The sequence below is a fragment of the Pseudorasbora parva genome, chromosome 11, assembly GCF_024679245.1.
Source record: "Pseudorasbora parva isolate DD20220531a chromosome 11, ASM2467924v1, whole genome shotgun sequence".
Lineage (NCBI taxonomy): Eukaryota > Metazoa > Chordata > Actinopteri > Cypriniformes > Gobionidae > Pseudorasbora > Pseudorasbora parva.
Window position 1 is genome coordinate 220,219 of NC_090182.1, and position 17,079 is coordinate 237,297.

Consider the following 17,079-nt stretch of genomic DNA (forward strand, 5'->3'; position numbering starts at 1 on the left):
TGTGTGTGTGTGTTTGGGATTGTGTGAGTGTGTCTGTGTGTGTGTGTGTGTCTGTGTGTGTGTTTGGAATTGTGTGTGTGTGTGTTTGGAATTGTGTGTTTGTGTGTGTGTGTTTGGGATTATGTTAGGCAACTCCTCCTCTCACTGAATCCTCCGCTCCAGCAGAACTCCATGATGCCGGCGGTGCAGCCACAGACGGGTCAGACTGAGATTTGATTGGACAATCAGACCTAGGGGAGGATGGCTGCGACCACACCCACCTCAGCCCCGCCTCCCAAAAAGAGCCGAGGGAAACAGGAGGCGGAGACTCTGCAGACAGCCAATGAGGAGCTGAAGAGCAGATTGAGTGACATACAGAATGAGCTGCAGCAGGAACGAGGCAAGGTATGGCACACACACTTACCCGTCCTCATCTGGGTCCTTCAGTGTCAGAACATCTGTCGCCATAGGTACGACTAGTATAAGCACAAAAGAGCGGAGTTTGCCCCATCATCTGAGCTATTACTAGTGTCCTCACTCACACCTGACAGTCACACGTCTGCTGAAATCTGTCTTATACAGTGGGGCAAAAAAGTATTTAGTCAGCCACCGATTGTGCAAGTTCTCCAACTTAAAAAGATGAGAGAGGCCTGTATTGTTCATCATAGGTACACTTCAACTATGAGAGACACAATGAGAAAAAAATCCAGAAAATCACATGGTCTGATTTCTTAAGATTTTATTTACAAATGATGGTGGAAAATAAGTATTTAGTCAAAAACATAAGTTCCTCTCAGTACTTTGTTATATACCCTTTGTTGGCAATGACAGAGGTCAGACGTTTTCTGTAATTCGCAGAAGGTTTTTCCACACTGTTGCCGGTAGTTTGGCCCATTCCTCCATGATCTCCTCTAGAGCAGTGATGTCTTAGGGCTGTCGGATTTTCAACTCCCTCCAAAGATTCTCTATGGGGTTCAGATCTGGAGACTCTAGGACCTTGAAACGCTTCGAAGCCACTTCTTCGTTGCTGGGCGTGTATTTGGGATCATTGTCATGCTGAAAGACCCAGCCACCCAGTCATCTTCAACTCTCTTGCTGATGGAAGGATGTTTTTACTCAGAATCTCACGATACCTTCATTCTTTCCTTTACGTCGTACTGGTCCCGTTGCAGAATTAACAGCCCCAAAGCATGATAAACCCCCTCCCATGCTTCACAGTAGTTACGGTACAACTCAGCATTCTTTCTCCAAGAGAGTTTTTCCCCAAAATGTATATTTTGGTTTCATCTGATCATATGACATTCTCCGAATCCTCTTCTGGATCATCCAAAAGCTCTCTAGCAAACTTCAGACAGGTCCGGGCATGCACTGGCTTAAGCAGGGGGACACGTCTGGCACTGCAGGATTGGCGTAGTGTGTTACTGATAGTAACCTTCGTTACTGTGGTCCCAGCTCTCTGCAGGTCATTCACCAGGTCCCCCGTGGGGTTCTGGGATTTCTGCTCACTGTTCTTGTGATCATTTTGACCCCACGGGCTGAGATCTTGCGTAGAGCCCCAGATCAAGGGAGATTATCAGTGGTCTTCTATGTCTTCCATTCTCTAATAATTCCTCCCACAGTTGATTTCTTCACACCAAGCTGCTTAGGTCTTTGAGAGCCAGAATAATAATTTAAAAAAATGTAGGTGACCAAATACTTATTTTCCACCATCATTTGCAAATAAATTCTTTAAAAATCAGATTTTCAGTTTTTTTCTCTCATTCTGTCTCTCATAGTTGAAGTGTACGATGAAAATTATGAAAATTACAGGCCTCTCTCATCTTATTAAGTGGGAGAACTTACTAACTGACTAAATACGGTTTTGCCCCACTGTATATCCAATTGTAAACCATTGTTAATCTTCCTGTCCTATGACTCTCAAATAAAAATGCTTTATAAACTCGCTGAAGATTGATTGTGGAACGTGGCATTATGGGTACTGTGTGAACTAAAAAAGGTGTGTGTGTGTGTGTGTGTGTGTGTGTGTATGTGTGAAGGTGGGTAAGCTGCGGGAGCGGCTGCAGGAGCTGCGGGCCCAGCGTGAGACGGAGCAGCACAAGCACGCGGTCGCTCTGACTGAGCTGCGGGTCAAGCTCCATGAGGAGAAGCAGCGTGAGGTGGCGGCGGCCAGAGAGGGCCTGGCCCGGCAGCACGAGGCGGATCTGGCCCGTTCCGCACGGGTCCGAGAGGCTGAGCTGGCCCGGCTGCAGGCTCTAGTGTGTGTGTTACGGGACGGGGCCAGCAGCGAGCTCCGCAGCGCCCTGAGGGAGGAGGCCCGGGAGGAGGCCCGCCGGAGCTACGAGGCGGAGAAGCTCAGGCTCTCGCAGGAGCTCCAGGAGGCCAAGGCATCGCGGAGGCAGGTGGAGGAGGCGCTGACCAACGCCCTGCAGGCGGACCGGGCCAAAGCTGCCGACCTCAGGGTGGCCCATCAGGCCCATCACGAGGAGATCCAGCGGATCAAACGCGAGAGCGAGAGGGAGATCCGCAGACTGGTGAGACCCAGTCACCCTGGCCTTAAGGGATACACCGCTGTTTCATATTAAACTGGGTATTCTCTTAACTAAAACGAGTTGATGCATCCCTCTCTCGTCTCGGTGCGTGCACTTAATCACTCTGATGTGCGGTGACATTCTGATAGCATTTAGCTTAGCCCACTAAGCCCAGTTTATTCACTATGTACCAAACAGAGATCAAGTTTAAAGCGACCAAACACCTCCACGTTTCCCCTATTTAAAAAGTCTAAAGACATGCCTGAAAAATCCTCTCGAGAGTGAGGGGGAGATGTGAGGGAAGATTATTTAGGTGTGACTTTTTACTGCACCGAGTCGAAGTACTATCGGAAGAGCTAGGAAAGTTTGTTTTAGGAAAGGGAGTAACAGTTTAATATGAAACAGCGTTGGAGTATCCCTTTAAATTACGAGTCCCCCTGTAGTCAATAATACACATCTTTGAGCACCAAAATTACATTCAAACGTATGTGTGTGTGTGTGTGTGTGTGAGATGGAGGAGCTGAAGAGCAGGGATCGGCTGGTGCAGTCTCTGGAGCGAGAGCTGGGAGTGCAGGCGGGTCAGACCCAGCGTCTGCTCCTGCAGAGAGAGGAGGCGGAGCGGCACCACGGCAGTCCGAAGAGAGAGCTGCCGGCCCTGGGGGAGAACACGGACTCTGCTCTGAACCAGGTCTGATCTGGACATGAACACGGCCACACGGCAGACACCGCACACATTAAAGCATTTGATCTGTCACAGGAAGTGGAGGAGAGGGACGTGCGGCGGTTTCAGCTGAAGATCGCTGAGCTGCAGGCTGTCATCAGGAAACTAGAGGACAGGAACACACTGCTGTCAGACGAGAGGAACGAGCTGGTACACACACACACACACACACACACACACACACACACACACACACACACACAGACACACACACACTCTCACACACACACACACACACACACAGACACACACACACACAGACACACGCACACACACACACACACATAAATCAGACTAACTGTCCCATCTGCCATCTTTGTAGTTCTTTGTAGTTTTTCTTTTTGATGAGTTCCCTGATTGTTAACTCCTCGCGTTACAGTAACACACAACACTAAAATAATGCAAATACTATTTATGGGGACCTATTATGCAGAATCCACTTTCAGATTGTGTTTAAACATTGTGTTTCACCCTATAATGGTGAAAATCCACCACTCCTCTTTTAATCCCCATAAAAGTCCCCTAAATCATAAACAGTGTCTCAGAACAAGAGCACATTGTTAGATTTTGTGACGTCACACGTTTAGGCCCCGCCCATGACTGCTGACAGACTCCACCCTATTAGCATAGACCCGTCCATGACTGCTGACAGACTCCACCCTATTAGCATAGACCCCGCCCATGACTGCTGACAGACTCCGCCCTATTAGCATAGACCCCGCCCATGACTGCTGACAGACTCCACCCTATTAGCATAGACCCCGCCCATGACTGCTGACAGACTCCGCCCTATTAGCATAGACCCCGCCCATGACTGCTGACAGACTCCGCCCTATTAGCATAGACCCCGCCCATGACTGCTGACAGACTCCGCCCTATTAGCATAGACCCCGCCCATGACTGCTGACAGACTCCGCCCTATTAGCATAGACCCCGCCCATGACTGCTGACAGACTCCACCCTATTAGCATAGACCCGTCCATGACTGCTGACAGACTCCACCCTATTAGCATAGACCCGTCCATGAGTGCTGACAGACTCCACCCTATTAGCATAGACCCCGCCCATGACTGCTGACAGACTCCACCCTATTAGCATAGTCCCGTCCATGAGTGCTGACAGACTCCGCCCTATTAGCATAGACCCCGCCCATGACTGCTGACAGACTCCACCCTATTAGCATAGACCCGTCCATGACTGCTGACAGACTCCACCCTATTAGCATAGACCCGTCCATGAGTGCTGACAGACTCCACCCTATTAGCATAGACCCCGCCCATGACTGCTGACAGACTCCACCCTATTAGCATAGTCCCGTCCATGAGTGCTGACAGACTCCGCCCTATTAGCATAGTCCCGTCCATGAGTGCTGACAGACTCCGCCCTATTAGTATAGACCCCGCCCATGACTGCTGACAGACTCCACCCTATTAGCATAGACCCCGCCCATGACTGCAGACAGACTCCATTATTGTTTTTTGGCTGTAAATAATGGAGCAAACACCAGTAATTCACCTCATGATTGATTTAAATACTCTTCTTCCAGAAATACTGTGTCAGAAAGGGAAACTCCTACAGGTGCATACGCAGTAAGACTAGCCGCAGTAATATCCCTGTCCACGCCTTTACAACGCTCATTTTATTTTTGGCATTTAGTATTTTTCCCCTGCTGATCTGTCACCTAATTGGAACAATTTTCCCCTCAGAATTATCTAGTATATTTCACAAATAATTACAAAGAAATGACAAGTAACACATTTTACAGTGAGCTTTTACCTGACCTTAAATCATCTTGCTTTACAACCTTTAAAAAAACATTCTTACAGTGGAAGCCACTGTTCTGTTCTTATAAAATAAGTTTTGTATTGTTGTTAGTATATCTGATAGAAGATTCTTCAGGACAGGACTTCCCCAGGTCTTATGTTCTGTGTGTAGATCCGCTTCTCTCTGTCCTACAGCTCAAACGAGTGCGGGAGACGGATGGAGAGATGAAGCCTCTCATGGAGAAGAATAAACGCTTGAATAAGAAGAATGAAGAGCTGCTGCAGACTCTCCAGCGCATGGAGGACAAGCTGAAGACGCTCAGCCGAGAGAACGCAGAACAGGTGTGCGGAGAAGGGAAATCATGAGAGACGACTGGATTATAACCTTCAGATAAACGTTTCACATTTACCCGTACTACTCTTCAACTGAGCGTCTGGAGTGAATCTCTCCCTGTGTTTCCTCAGAAGGAGAAATCTCAGCAGAACTCTCAGCCGGGCGGCCTGAAGAGACACACCTCTCTGACGGACCTGAGTCACGCTCACGAGCACCAGGAGGTGGAGTATCTGCGCTTGCAGATCAGCGAGCAGCGCGGCGTTATAGATGAGCTCACACAGGTTTGTTATAGATGAGCTCACACAGGTTTGTTATAGATGAGCTCACACAGGTTTGTTATAGATGAGCTCACACAGGTTTGTTATAGATGAGCTCACACAGGTTTGTTATAGATGAGCTCACGCAGGTTTGTTATAGATGAGCTCACGCAGGTTTGTTATAGATGAGCTCACGCAGGTTTGTTATAGATGAGCTCACGCAGGTTTGTTATAGATGAGCTCACACAGGTTTGTTATAGATGAGCTCACACAGGTTTGTTATAGATGAGCTCACGCAGGTTTGTTATAGATGAGCTCACGCAGGTTTGTTATAGATGAGCTCACGCAGGTTTGTTATAGATGAGCTCACGCAGGTTTGTTATACACTCAGGAGTATTAGGACCACCTGTTCAATTTCTCATTAATGCAGTTATCTAATCAGCCAATCACATGGCAGTTCTTCAGTGCATTAGGGGTGTGGTCCTGGTCAAGACAATCTCCTGAACTCCAGACTGAATGTCAGAATGGGAAAGAAAGGTGATTTAAGCCGTTTTGAGCGTGGCATGGTTGTTGGTGCCAGACGGGCCGGTCTGAGTATTTCACAATCTGCTCAGTTACTGGGATTTACACACACAACCATTTCTAGGGTTTACAAAGAAAGGTGTGAAAAGGGAAGAGCATCCAGTCTGCAGCAGTCCTGTGGGAGAAAATGCCTTGTTGATGCTCGAGGTCAGAGGAGAATGGGCCGACTGATAAAAGCTGATAGAAGAGCAACTTTGACTGAAATAACCACTCGTTACAACCGAGGTATGTAAGGGAATCCTGGCCAATCCTGGCCAAATATGCCCATTGGCCCCTGTCGATCATGGCTCCTAATAATCCCCATATGATTGGCTTCATCATTCGGTCTCCTCTCCACCAATCAGCTGGTGTGTGGCGAGCGTTCTGGCGCAATATGGCTGCCGTCGCATCATCCAGGTGGTGCTGCACATTGGTGGTGGATGAGGAGATTTCCCCTTCTATATGTAAAGTGCTTTGAGTGCCTAGAAAAGCGCTATATTAATATAACAAATTATTATTATGCAGCAAAGCATGTGTGAAGCCACAACACGCACAACCTTGAGGCGGATGGGCTACACCAGCAGAAGACCCCACCGGGGACCACTCATCTCCACTACACATAGGAAAAAGAGGCGACAATTTGCACAAGCTCAAAGAAATTGGCCAGTTGAAGACTGGAGAAATGTCGCCTGGTCTCGATTTCTATTGAGACATTCAGATGGTAGAGTTAGAATTTGGTGTAAACAGAATGAGATTTAAGAAGGGTTATTCCAGTCTGCTTATATACTGTGGGAAAGGTCCAGTGTGAAGAGAAGTGTTGATGATATGAGTGAGCGCAGGAATAACTGAAGGAGGTGGTGCGGATCGGATCAAGCGGACAGGTACTCGGGTGATTAGAAAGGATGAGTTTGGAGACTTCTGCCGCCGAGAGTGCAGAATGTGTGTGTTTGCTGTAAAGATGTGTGTGTGGTGTGGAGGATTGGTTGCGTGTGGTTGTTTCATTTAATGAAGAATGTGGCAAAGTCGTCAGCTGGTAGAGTTGATGAAGGAGAAGGAGAACCAAGAAGAGAGGAAAAGGTTTGTTGACATGGTTAATAAACGGTAATTAGAAAAGTAAAGATGGTGAGTTTTGATGGCATGTTGTTTTTTAATCTATCTTCCAGAGACACACTCTGTCCTCGCCTGTTTTTAGCCTTCTGTGTCACCGTGTGCTTGTTCTCCAGTTGGCCTAACCCTGTAATTACTCGAGTTTGGTAATCAGTGCTCTGTCTGTTAATTAGTTTGTTTACTTCATTAGGACGAAGCCTAATTAGAAATGAATTACAGCCTCATGTTCTCTTCCCTTCCCTCATGGCTTCTGTTTACACACATGCTGATATTACAGTATTACCAAACACACAGTGTCATCGCATGAAAACACTGCCGAGAGTCAGAGATAGACCCAGTCAAGTTCTGATGCTGTTCTTCTGGCACGTTCATCTTATTATCAAAGCATCCCAACTCTTCGGTTATGTAATGATTAAATTATTAAATTAATGCATTACAATTCGTTTAACTAAACAACTAAAAACAATTCTGGTGACTAAAATATGACTAAAACTAAATCAAACGGTGTGAGCGTGGACCTTTTCAGTACATCTCTGTGGTGTAAAGGCACCCTAAGGGACCAGACGATCTTCCCGAGCCCAAACTCTGTGAATGTGAGGCTCTTATGAGCCAGTGTGTTTCTGTGTCTAATGTGACGTCTGGATGTGCTTTCAGGAACGAGACAGGCTGATCATCAACAAAAAGAACCGACGGAAAAACCTGAAGTTACCCAAGGTGAGCGGCTCCTCTCCTTCACAGAAACACGTTTGAGGAAGCTGTGCTCCTGAACCAATGCACACGGTCACTTAGCAACGCTGTCCTCTGAGGAGCGGAGCCGCAGTAATTGGGCTCTCGGGGCCTTTCCTTTCTCCATCTCAGGCATTCTCCACATGTCTTCTCCTGGCTTAAACCATACGTCAGTCAAACAAACAACTGAAAGCCTATATACGCAGATGTCACCATCCCTCAGTTTTTGTGTTTCAATTTACTTGCTATGATTTGGGTACAAAATGGTGAATCTGACAAACCTCCTCTGGAGACATTAGAGGATGTCCTGAATTTGGGGGAAAAAAATCCTGAATGAATGAGAGAATGAGTTTGCGTGTGTGTGAATGATTGGATATCTGGTCCCGTGTGTTCTAATGGGGGCCAGGTGTGTGTGTGTGTGTGTGTGTGTGTGTGTGTGTGTGTGTGTGTGTGTGTGTGTGTGTGTGTGTGTGTGTGTGTGTGTGTGTGTGTGTGTGTGTGTGTGTGTGTGTGTGTGTGTGTGTGAGGCACTCTGGGATGCGCGTTCGTTGTTGGTTTTCCAGAACTGTTGCTAAGGAGGTGGAGTCAGCAGACTTGACTATAAACTCTTCATGCGCTGCCGTAACACACACACACACACACACACACACACACATCTGTGCCTGAGGACGAGGATGCTGGTTGTTTGGGTGTTTGTGAGCGCTTGAGCCTGGACTGAGCAGATCTGGCCCAGTATGCCGGAGTATTTCCTGCTGGTGCTGTACCTGTCCCTGTTCCTGTGTCTGTGTGGGCTGGTGTGTCTGTATTTCTCCGGCTGTCAGGAGATGACCTACAAGCACGATGGTAAGAGCCCGTCTGCGCTCATCCGAGGGACACGCCAAGTCCTTGACATGGTTGTAATGTTTGTTATGGGTCAGTATGTCTGGCAATAACCCTGATTCCTTCTGCAGTACTGGTCAGGTGTAATCCTGAGGCTGTTCTCGGAGAGTTTCTGTTGGAGTTTAGGCTGATGTAATGAACACATCATGTTGAAGAGCTGCTTCTCTCTTTCAGAGGCATGTTGTGGAGACATATTTTGGATTTGATGAAGAATCCGTGGACTCGGAAACGTCGTCGCTGACGTCCTATAACACAGATCACACCCCTGCCACGCCCGAGGAGGATCTGGAGGACGTATGTCATGATTTACTGCATTAACACACTCGAATGTTTCTGACAGAGTCTTTTATTAGATCATATAGTAAAGGGTCATTTATTCCTGAATTTATCATCATATCTCCAGTCTTCAGTGTCACATTATCCTTCACAAATCATCCTCATATGAGGATCTGATGCTCAATACACATTTATGATTACAAACCTGATTCCCAAAAAAGTTGGGACACTGTACAAATTGCAAATAAAAACAGAATGCAATGTGGAAGATTTTACATTTCAATATTTTATTCAGAATACAGTAAAGATGACATATCAAATGTTTACACTGAGGAAATGTACAATTTTAAGGGAAAAATAAGTTGATTTTAAATTTCATGGCATCATTACATCTCAAAACATTTGGGACATGGCCGTGTTTCCCGCTGTGTGTCATCCCCTCTTCTTTAATATCAGTCTGCAAACGTCTGGGACTGAGGAGACGAGCTGCTCAAGTTTAGGAACAGGAATGTTGGCCCATTCTTGTCTAACACAGGCTTCTACACTGCAAACAAATGCTCTTCTTACTCAGTATTTTTGTCTTGTTTCTAGTCAAAATATCTAAAAATTCTTACATTAAGAAACATTTACTAGACAAGTACAAATTATTGTCTTGTTTTGGGAAAAGTAACTCTAAATGAAGAGAGTTTTTGCTTAAAATAAGATAAATAATCTGCCAATGGGGTGAGAAAAATAATCTTGTTTTCTGTTTGAATTAAGATTATTTTTCTGACCCCATGGCAGATTAATTATCTTATTTTAAGCAAAAACTCTCCTTTTACTTTTAAGTAATTAAGTAATAAGTAATTAGACAATTACTTTTGCTTGTCTAGTGAGAATTTTTAGATGTTTGGACTAGAAATAAGACAAAAATACTAAGTATGAAAAGCATTTTTTGCAGTATAGTTGCTCAACTGTCTTAGGTCTTCTTTATCGCATCTTCCTCTTTATGATGCCCCAAATGTTTTCTAATGGTGAAAGATCTGGACTGCAGGCTGGCCATTTCAGTGCCGGATCCTTCTTCTGCGCAGCCATGATGCTGTAATTGATGCAGTGTGTGGTCTGGCATTGTCATGTTGGAGAAGGCAAGATCTTCCCTGAAAGAGACGCCGTCTGCATGGAGCAGATGTTGCTCTAGAACTTGGATAGACCTTTCAGCACTGATGGCCTTTCCAGATGTGTAAGCTGCCCATGCCACACACACTCATGAACCCCAGACCATCAGAGATCAGCTTCTGGACTGAGTGCTGAGAACAGCTTGGGTTGTCCTTGTCCTCTTTAGTCCGGATGGCGTCCCAGTTTTCCAAAAGAACTTCAGATGTTGATTCGTCTGACCCCAGAAAAGTTTTCCACTTTGCCTCAGTCCATTTTAAATGAGCCTTGGCCCAGAGGAAACGCCTGCGCTTCTGGATCATGTTTAGATATGGCTTCTTCTTTGACCTGTAGAGTTTTAGCCGGCGATGGCGAATGGCGCGGTGGATTGTGTTCACCAGTGTTTTCTGGAAGTATTCCTGAGCCCATGTTGTGATGTCCATTACAGTAGCATTCCTGTGTGTGATGCAGTGCCGTCTAAGGGCTGAAGATCACGGCCATCCAGTTTGGGTTTGACCCTTGACCCTTACGCTCAGAGATTGTTCCAGATTCTCTGAATCTTTGGATGATATTATGCGCTGTAGATGATGATACCTTCAAACTCTGTGCTGTGTTTCTCTGAGAAACTCCTTTCTGATATTGCTCCTCTATTGACCGCCGCAGCATTGGGGGAATTGGTGATCCTCTGCCCATCTTGCCTTCTGAGAGACACTGACTCTCTGAGAGGCTCTTTATACCCAATCATGTTGACAATTGACCTTATAAACTGCATGTTGGTCCTCCAATTGTTTCTTATATGTTCATTTAACTTCCCCGGCCTCTTATTTATACCTGTCCCAATTTTTTTAGAATGTGTAGCTCTCATGAAATCCAAAATGAGCCGATATTTGGCATGACATTTCAAAATGTCACACTTTCAACATTTGATATGTTATCTATATTCTCTTGTGAATAAAATATAAGTTTATGAGATTTATAATTACTGCATTCCTTTTTTATTCACAATTTGTACAGTGTCACAACTTCTTTTGGGAATCGGGTTTGTATTATCAGTTTTGAACACAGTTCATATTTCTGTGGAAACGTCATATATTTAATTTCTCAGGATTCTTTGATGAATATAAAGTTCAAAAGAACAGCGTTTATCAGAAACAGAATATTGTGTAACATTATAAATGTCACTTCTGATCACTTTATTGCATGCTCACTGAATAAAAGTATTAATATCTTTCCTTTTGAAAGATGCAAACTTTTGAACCCATAGTATCAATCAATGTTCCTGAGAAGATTTTAATATAACAATTTTTTGGTCTTTTAAAATCCAGTGTTTTATAGTCATCACTATTAGCCCTGCACTTTTATTGGACAGACGTGAATAACACATCAAATAGTGTGGCTCATCGAGCAGAGACATTTGTGCTCAGAATACACAATCATAGAGCATTTGTAAGAAATAACCCTTCCCAGAACACGCCATAAACCACAGAGCAAGACGTCCGAACAAGTGTTTCCGCAGCGCCGTGGAAATCACAAACGGCACCTGAAGAGTGAGATGCTTTTCTGTGTGAAACCGTGAGTTAGTCAGCCCCGGAGTGTGTTACGCGTGTGTGTGTTGTGTGTATCAGGCGTGTGTGTGGTCAGATGTGCTGTTGATGAGTTCATTAGTAGAGCGGCGGGTCATTATCCTGTCCTCTAGTTTTCTCCACACGCTCTTCATCTCACGAGATTGCTATCACTATCTGAAAAATCCGGCGAAGTTTAGACTTTGTGACTGAAACTGGTGAGTGTGACCTGTATTATCAGACAGCTCTGTGTGAAGTTGTCCTGTATATTATATCCAACTTAAACATACAGTAAAGTGAGATATATCTCAAACCTCAACTGCCTGATTGTTTGTATCGGCACAGAATGTAAACTTTATTATCGTCCATATCTGATAAATCTGACTATAAGACCTGATGATATTAATAGATGAGTTGTAAACATGATTTTCTGTAAAGCTGCTTCGGAATAATATGCTTTACAAATCAGCTTGACTTGAATAAAAACAATTGTTTTAAAGTAAATATTATGTGCCAAATTGGAATATTGCCCAAGTAATTTGTGAATAAAGCAACATTTCCATCTTGTGTTCAAGAAGACAAAATCGTCACTTCCTGACTCAGGATATCAGTAATCAACTGCAAATTAATCCATCATCATCATCATCACACACACACACACACACACACACACACACACACCGCTTCTTGAGGAATTAAACTAAATCATTCTGACCTCAGCCTTTGACTCGGGCGTTTCAGAGCCACCAAACCAACATCTGAGATGCTGCGACGCCATTGGTCCGCTGGTTAGGCGTTATCCAGCTTTATTGTTTGATCAGCTGTGTGTGTAATAAGTGCTTCCACAACAGTTGTGCTACGGCAAAAAAACAACATTTATTTAATTTGTTCCGATGTCGATTTTTTATTTTTTTTACTCTAGCGGCGACAGAAACGGCTTCAACCAATCACACACAAGGAAACAGAGGTGAGGAAATGTCCAGCTGATGTCAGAGCTGTTCCCTCACCATTAGCCTTCGCCAGGGGTGGCGTTCCTCCGGAGATTACAGCTGGAGCTCCAGTTAAAGCTGTGTGTGCCCACTGTAGGCTACCGACAACCATAGCGTAACCTTCTGAGTTAAAACTTGTTGGTTGAATTTTCCTAAACCTTGTGTCCGCGATTATGGAAAGTGAACGTGTTGCCATCAGTACTTCTGAGGCACTGAAATGTTCACATCGTGACTCGACTGGAAACCTCTGCTGCGGATCGGCTGGCTCCTGAAGTGTGTGTTAGTCTCCTCAGATGCGCTGCTGTCTCTGGAGGAGCTCCTCAAATTGTCCCACAGACTTCTGAAAGTGAATTCGGAAGCGGCCATGCTAAAGCTTTATCTCCTGTAGAGATTAGCAGACTCCCCTTCAGACTCTCTGTTCTTTAAGACTGGAGCACCCAAACCTTCTGTTCGGCCTTTAAAGAGAAAGAAAAGCTTGTCTTCGCTGGATGAGGAAGTGTGTGTGTTTTCTCAGCTTTTGCTACAAATGTTTAGTAATGTTGGAGCTCTGAAACGTCTCAGACGTCGCAGCTGATGCGAATGGTTTTGCGAAATATTCGCTTTTCCGGTACACGTCTGCATTAAAATAGGCGGATGGGTGTTTTTTATGTTTGTTAGATATTCGCACTGCAAATGTTAATCAATGTATGAGTCCGTAGTGTTTTTGATGTTCATGAACTACTAAACTAGTTTAATCCTGATTTATAGCAGTGGCTCTGTGATGCATATGCTAATGAGCACCGTGTGATTGGGCAGGGCTTCTCGCGGGAGGAGGCGGAGCTACGGTTTCGTCAGCTGACCCGAGAGTACCAGGCCCTTCAGCGAGCCTACGCCCTTCTGCAGGAGACGGCCGGCCCGCTGGACCCCGAGAGGCATTTCAGGGTGAGGTCGCGACCCCGGCGCCACAGACGCATGCCTAGCACCGCCCACTCCGGACATCCTGGAGGATCCTTTATTTCAAACCTACATCAAATCACCCCAGTGTTTAGAGTCCAGAATCCCTCACACTGCCAGCATTGTAGCAAGCATGGCCGACAATTCCTGCCTCAGAAAATTCCCAAATTTGTAGTTGATTTGAAATCCAAATGAATCCGTATAGACTGTCCTAGGCTGGCTCTCTGATTGGCTGTGTGCTCTGTCCGTCAGACGCGGGAGCAGCTGCAGACGGAGCTGATTGGCTGTCAGGCACGGATTGCCGACCTGGAGCGGAGCCTGGCAGAGAATGGGCAGGTAAAGGAGAGGGCCCTGGCTCCGGGGACTTGGGCTTCGCTGCTCGTCTTTCTGACAGCCATGCTTGTGTGCTGGCGCTGCACAGACAGGACATGGCTCCACATCATCTGACTCCATTCACCGCGCTCCACCAATGCAGGACTCTCATGTGTTGAGCAGCCGTTATGCTCTATATCTTAATCAAATCAGGTTGTGTAAAGATTCCACGATTTGTGTCCTTTATAGCGTAAGCTTGCTTCTCAGACTGTGAAAGAGTATGGACGTAGTGTCCATAAGAGCAGTTCTGAAGCCTAAAGTCGGCTTCTTCACTGCAGAACACGCTCTTCTTACTCATTATTGGTGTCTTGTTTCTAGTCCAAACATCTAAAAATTCTCACAACAAGACGCATTTACTAGACAAGCAAAAGTAATTATCTTGTTTTGGGTAAAAATAACTCAAAATGAAGAGAGTTTTTGCTTAAAATAAGATAAATAATCTGCCAATGGGGTGAGAGAAATAATATTAATTCAAAAAGAAAGCAAGATTATTTTTCTCACCCCATTGGCAAATTATTTATCTTATTCTAAGCAAAAACTCTCTTCATTTTGAGTTATTTTTCCCAAAACAAGACAATTACTTTTACTAGTCTATTAATGTTTCTTACATTTGACTAGAAACAAGACAAAAATACTACGTAAGAAAAGCATGTTTTGCAGTGTTGGCAGCGCGTCACTCCCGGATAACTATAAATGGGCAAAGAGGCGGGACGTGGGCGGAGCTAGGTGACTGGTTTCTGAAACCACGCCCACCTAGCGCGACCATAGCAACAATCCACCTGTCACTCAAAGTGGCCACGCCCTTAATTATGCAGAACGTTAAGGCTTGATATAATTTAAACAGGTGAGTTATAAAATAATCCCCCCCCCCCCCCCACAGTCATCATGTGAAGGGCAGCATTATCTGTTTAGATCAAAACCCCTGTTTGTCCCAGAGTGTAAACCTGTATTTCTGCTTTAAAGTTGGGCTTTTTAACATGAGGGAGATACAGATCTCTAGTGGCCAGTCAATGAACTGCAGTTAAAGTCACTGCTGTGTTCCCGCTAACACTACATCCTGATCTTTGACCCAAAGCTGAGGGCGAACGAGGGCACAAATACAGTGGAACACTAGCCGGCTGGTTTAGAAGGGTCATGAACAGGAACATACACAGTATATACAGTAATACACACACACACACACACACACAAATATTATCGTATTTTGAGAGCTTGATAATGTCATTTGCACTGCATTTTTGGCACAATTTTCTCTCCGCTACAATCTGATTGGTGGAATTATGCACAGCATCATGGGTAATGTAGTTTGTGATCATGAATTCATGAATAATCAAGAGAAACGTCTTGTCATTGGATGAGGACACGCTGTCTCATGAATAATCATGAGAAGCGTCTTCTCATTGGATGAGGACACACCGTCTCATGAATAATCATGAGAAGTGTCTTCTCATTGGATGAGGACAGTGTCTCATGAATAATCAAGAGAAGCGTCTTCTCATTGGATGAGGACACCGTCTCATGAATAATCAAGAGAAGCGTCTTCTTATTGGATGAGGACACCGTCTCATGAATAATCATGAGAAGCGTCTTCTCATTGGATGAGGACACACCGTCTCATGAATAATCATGAGAACCGTCTTCTCATTGGATGAGGACACCGTCTCATGAATAATCAAGAGAAGCGTCTTCTCATTGGATGAGGACACCGTCTCATGAATAATCATGAGAACCGTCTTCTCATTGGATGAGGACACACCGTCTCATGAATAATCAAGAGAAGCGTCTTCTCATTGGATGAGGACACACCGTCTCATGAATAATCATGAGAAGTGTCTTCTCATTGGATGAGGACAGTGTCTCATGAATAATCAAGAGAAGCGTCTTCTCATTGGATGAGGACACCGTCTCATGAATAATCAAGAGAAGCGTCTTCTTATTGGATGAGGACACCGTCTCATGAATAATCATGAGAAGCGTCTTCTCATTGGATGAGGACACACCGTCTCATGAATAATCATGAGAACCGTCTTCTCATTGGATGAGGACACCGTCTCATGAATAATCAAGAGAAGCGTCTTCTCATTGGATGAGGACACCGTCTCATGAATAATCATGAGAACCGTCTTCTCATTGGATGAGGACACACCGTCTCATGAATAATCAAGAGAAGCGTCTTCTCATTGGATGAGGACACACCGTCTCATGAATAATCATGAGAAGCGTCTTCTCATTGGATGAGGACACACCGTCTCATGAATAATCATGAGTCATGGGTGCTCAACAGGTGTAGGAGAACATCACGCTCCTGTTAAACACGTTTCACGTTTCATGACCCTTTAAACAGCATGTACAACAGAACTGAGCAGTGACCCAAGCGTTGCTTTTGCATGGCCATTCATCATTCCGTGCAGAATTGTAATAATAATAATTTTAGAAAAAGTTTAAAAATCTAAGATTATTTTATTTACAGTTCATCCATCACACTGTTAATGGAAATGCATTGCATTGTGGGATGAGTACAGTGTGAAAACCTGATAAATGTGGATCTCAACCAGGAGGCCGTTAGAAGATGACGTAAAATTATAGACTCAACAAGCAAATATAGACTGTTCAGGCATAACATTATGACTACCTAATATTGTTTTGGTCCCTCGGCCCGCCTCTGATGGACTCCACTAGACCCCTGAAGGTTTGCTGTGACATATGGCACCAAGATGTTAGCAGCAGATCCTTTAAGTCATGTAAGTTGTTTGTTCAGCACATCCATCAGATGCTCGATTGGATTGAGATCTGGGGAATTTGGAGGCCAAGTCTACGCCTCAAACTCGTTGTGCTCCTCAAACTGAGCTGCTCTGTGTATTCTGCCAGCTTTCTATCAGAAGCAGCATTAACTTCTGGAGCAGTTTGAGCTCCAGTAGCTGGTCTGTTTGATCGGACCCCACGGGCCAGCCTTCGCTCCCC

At 45.0% G+C, this 17,079-nt stretch overlaps 1 protein-coding gene across 1 annotated transcript in view; it reads left to right on the top strand.

Moving 5' to 3' along the window:
• jakmip1 (janus kinase and microtubule interacting protein 1) overlaps positions 1 to 17,079 on the top strand; it is a 38,112-nt gene that overhangs the window by 12,020 nt on the left and 9,013 nt on the right. The window contains exons 2-11 of the mRNA XM_067456735.1: positions 166 to 384; positions 2,016 to 2,510; positions 3,019 to 3,195; positions 3,265 to 3,378; positions 5,187 to 5,333; positions 5,457 to 5,606; positions 7,905 to 7,964; positions 9,030 to 9,149; positions 13,609 to 13,734; positions 13,999 to 14,082. Of these exons, the coding sequence (XP_067312836.1) occupies positions 241 to 384; positions 2,016 to 2,510; positions 3,019 to 3,195; positions 3,265 to 3,378; positions 5,187 to 5,333; positions 5,457 to 5,606; positions 7,905 to 7,964; positions 9,030 to 9,149; positions 13,609 to 13,734; positions 13,999 to 14,082 (1,617 nt within the window). The 5' untranslated portion in view covers positions 166 to 240. The remainder of the gene's footprint in view (positions 1 to 165; positions 385 to 2,015; positions 2,511 to 3,018; positions 3,196 to 3,264; positions 3,379 to 5,186; positions 5,334 to 5,456; positions 5,607 to 7,904; positions 7,965 to 9,029; positions 9,150 to 13,608; positions 13,735 to 13,998; positions 14,083 to 17,079) is intronic.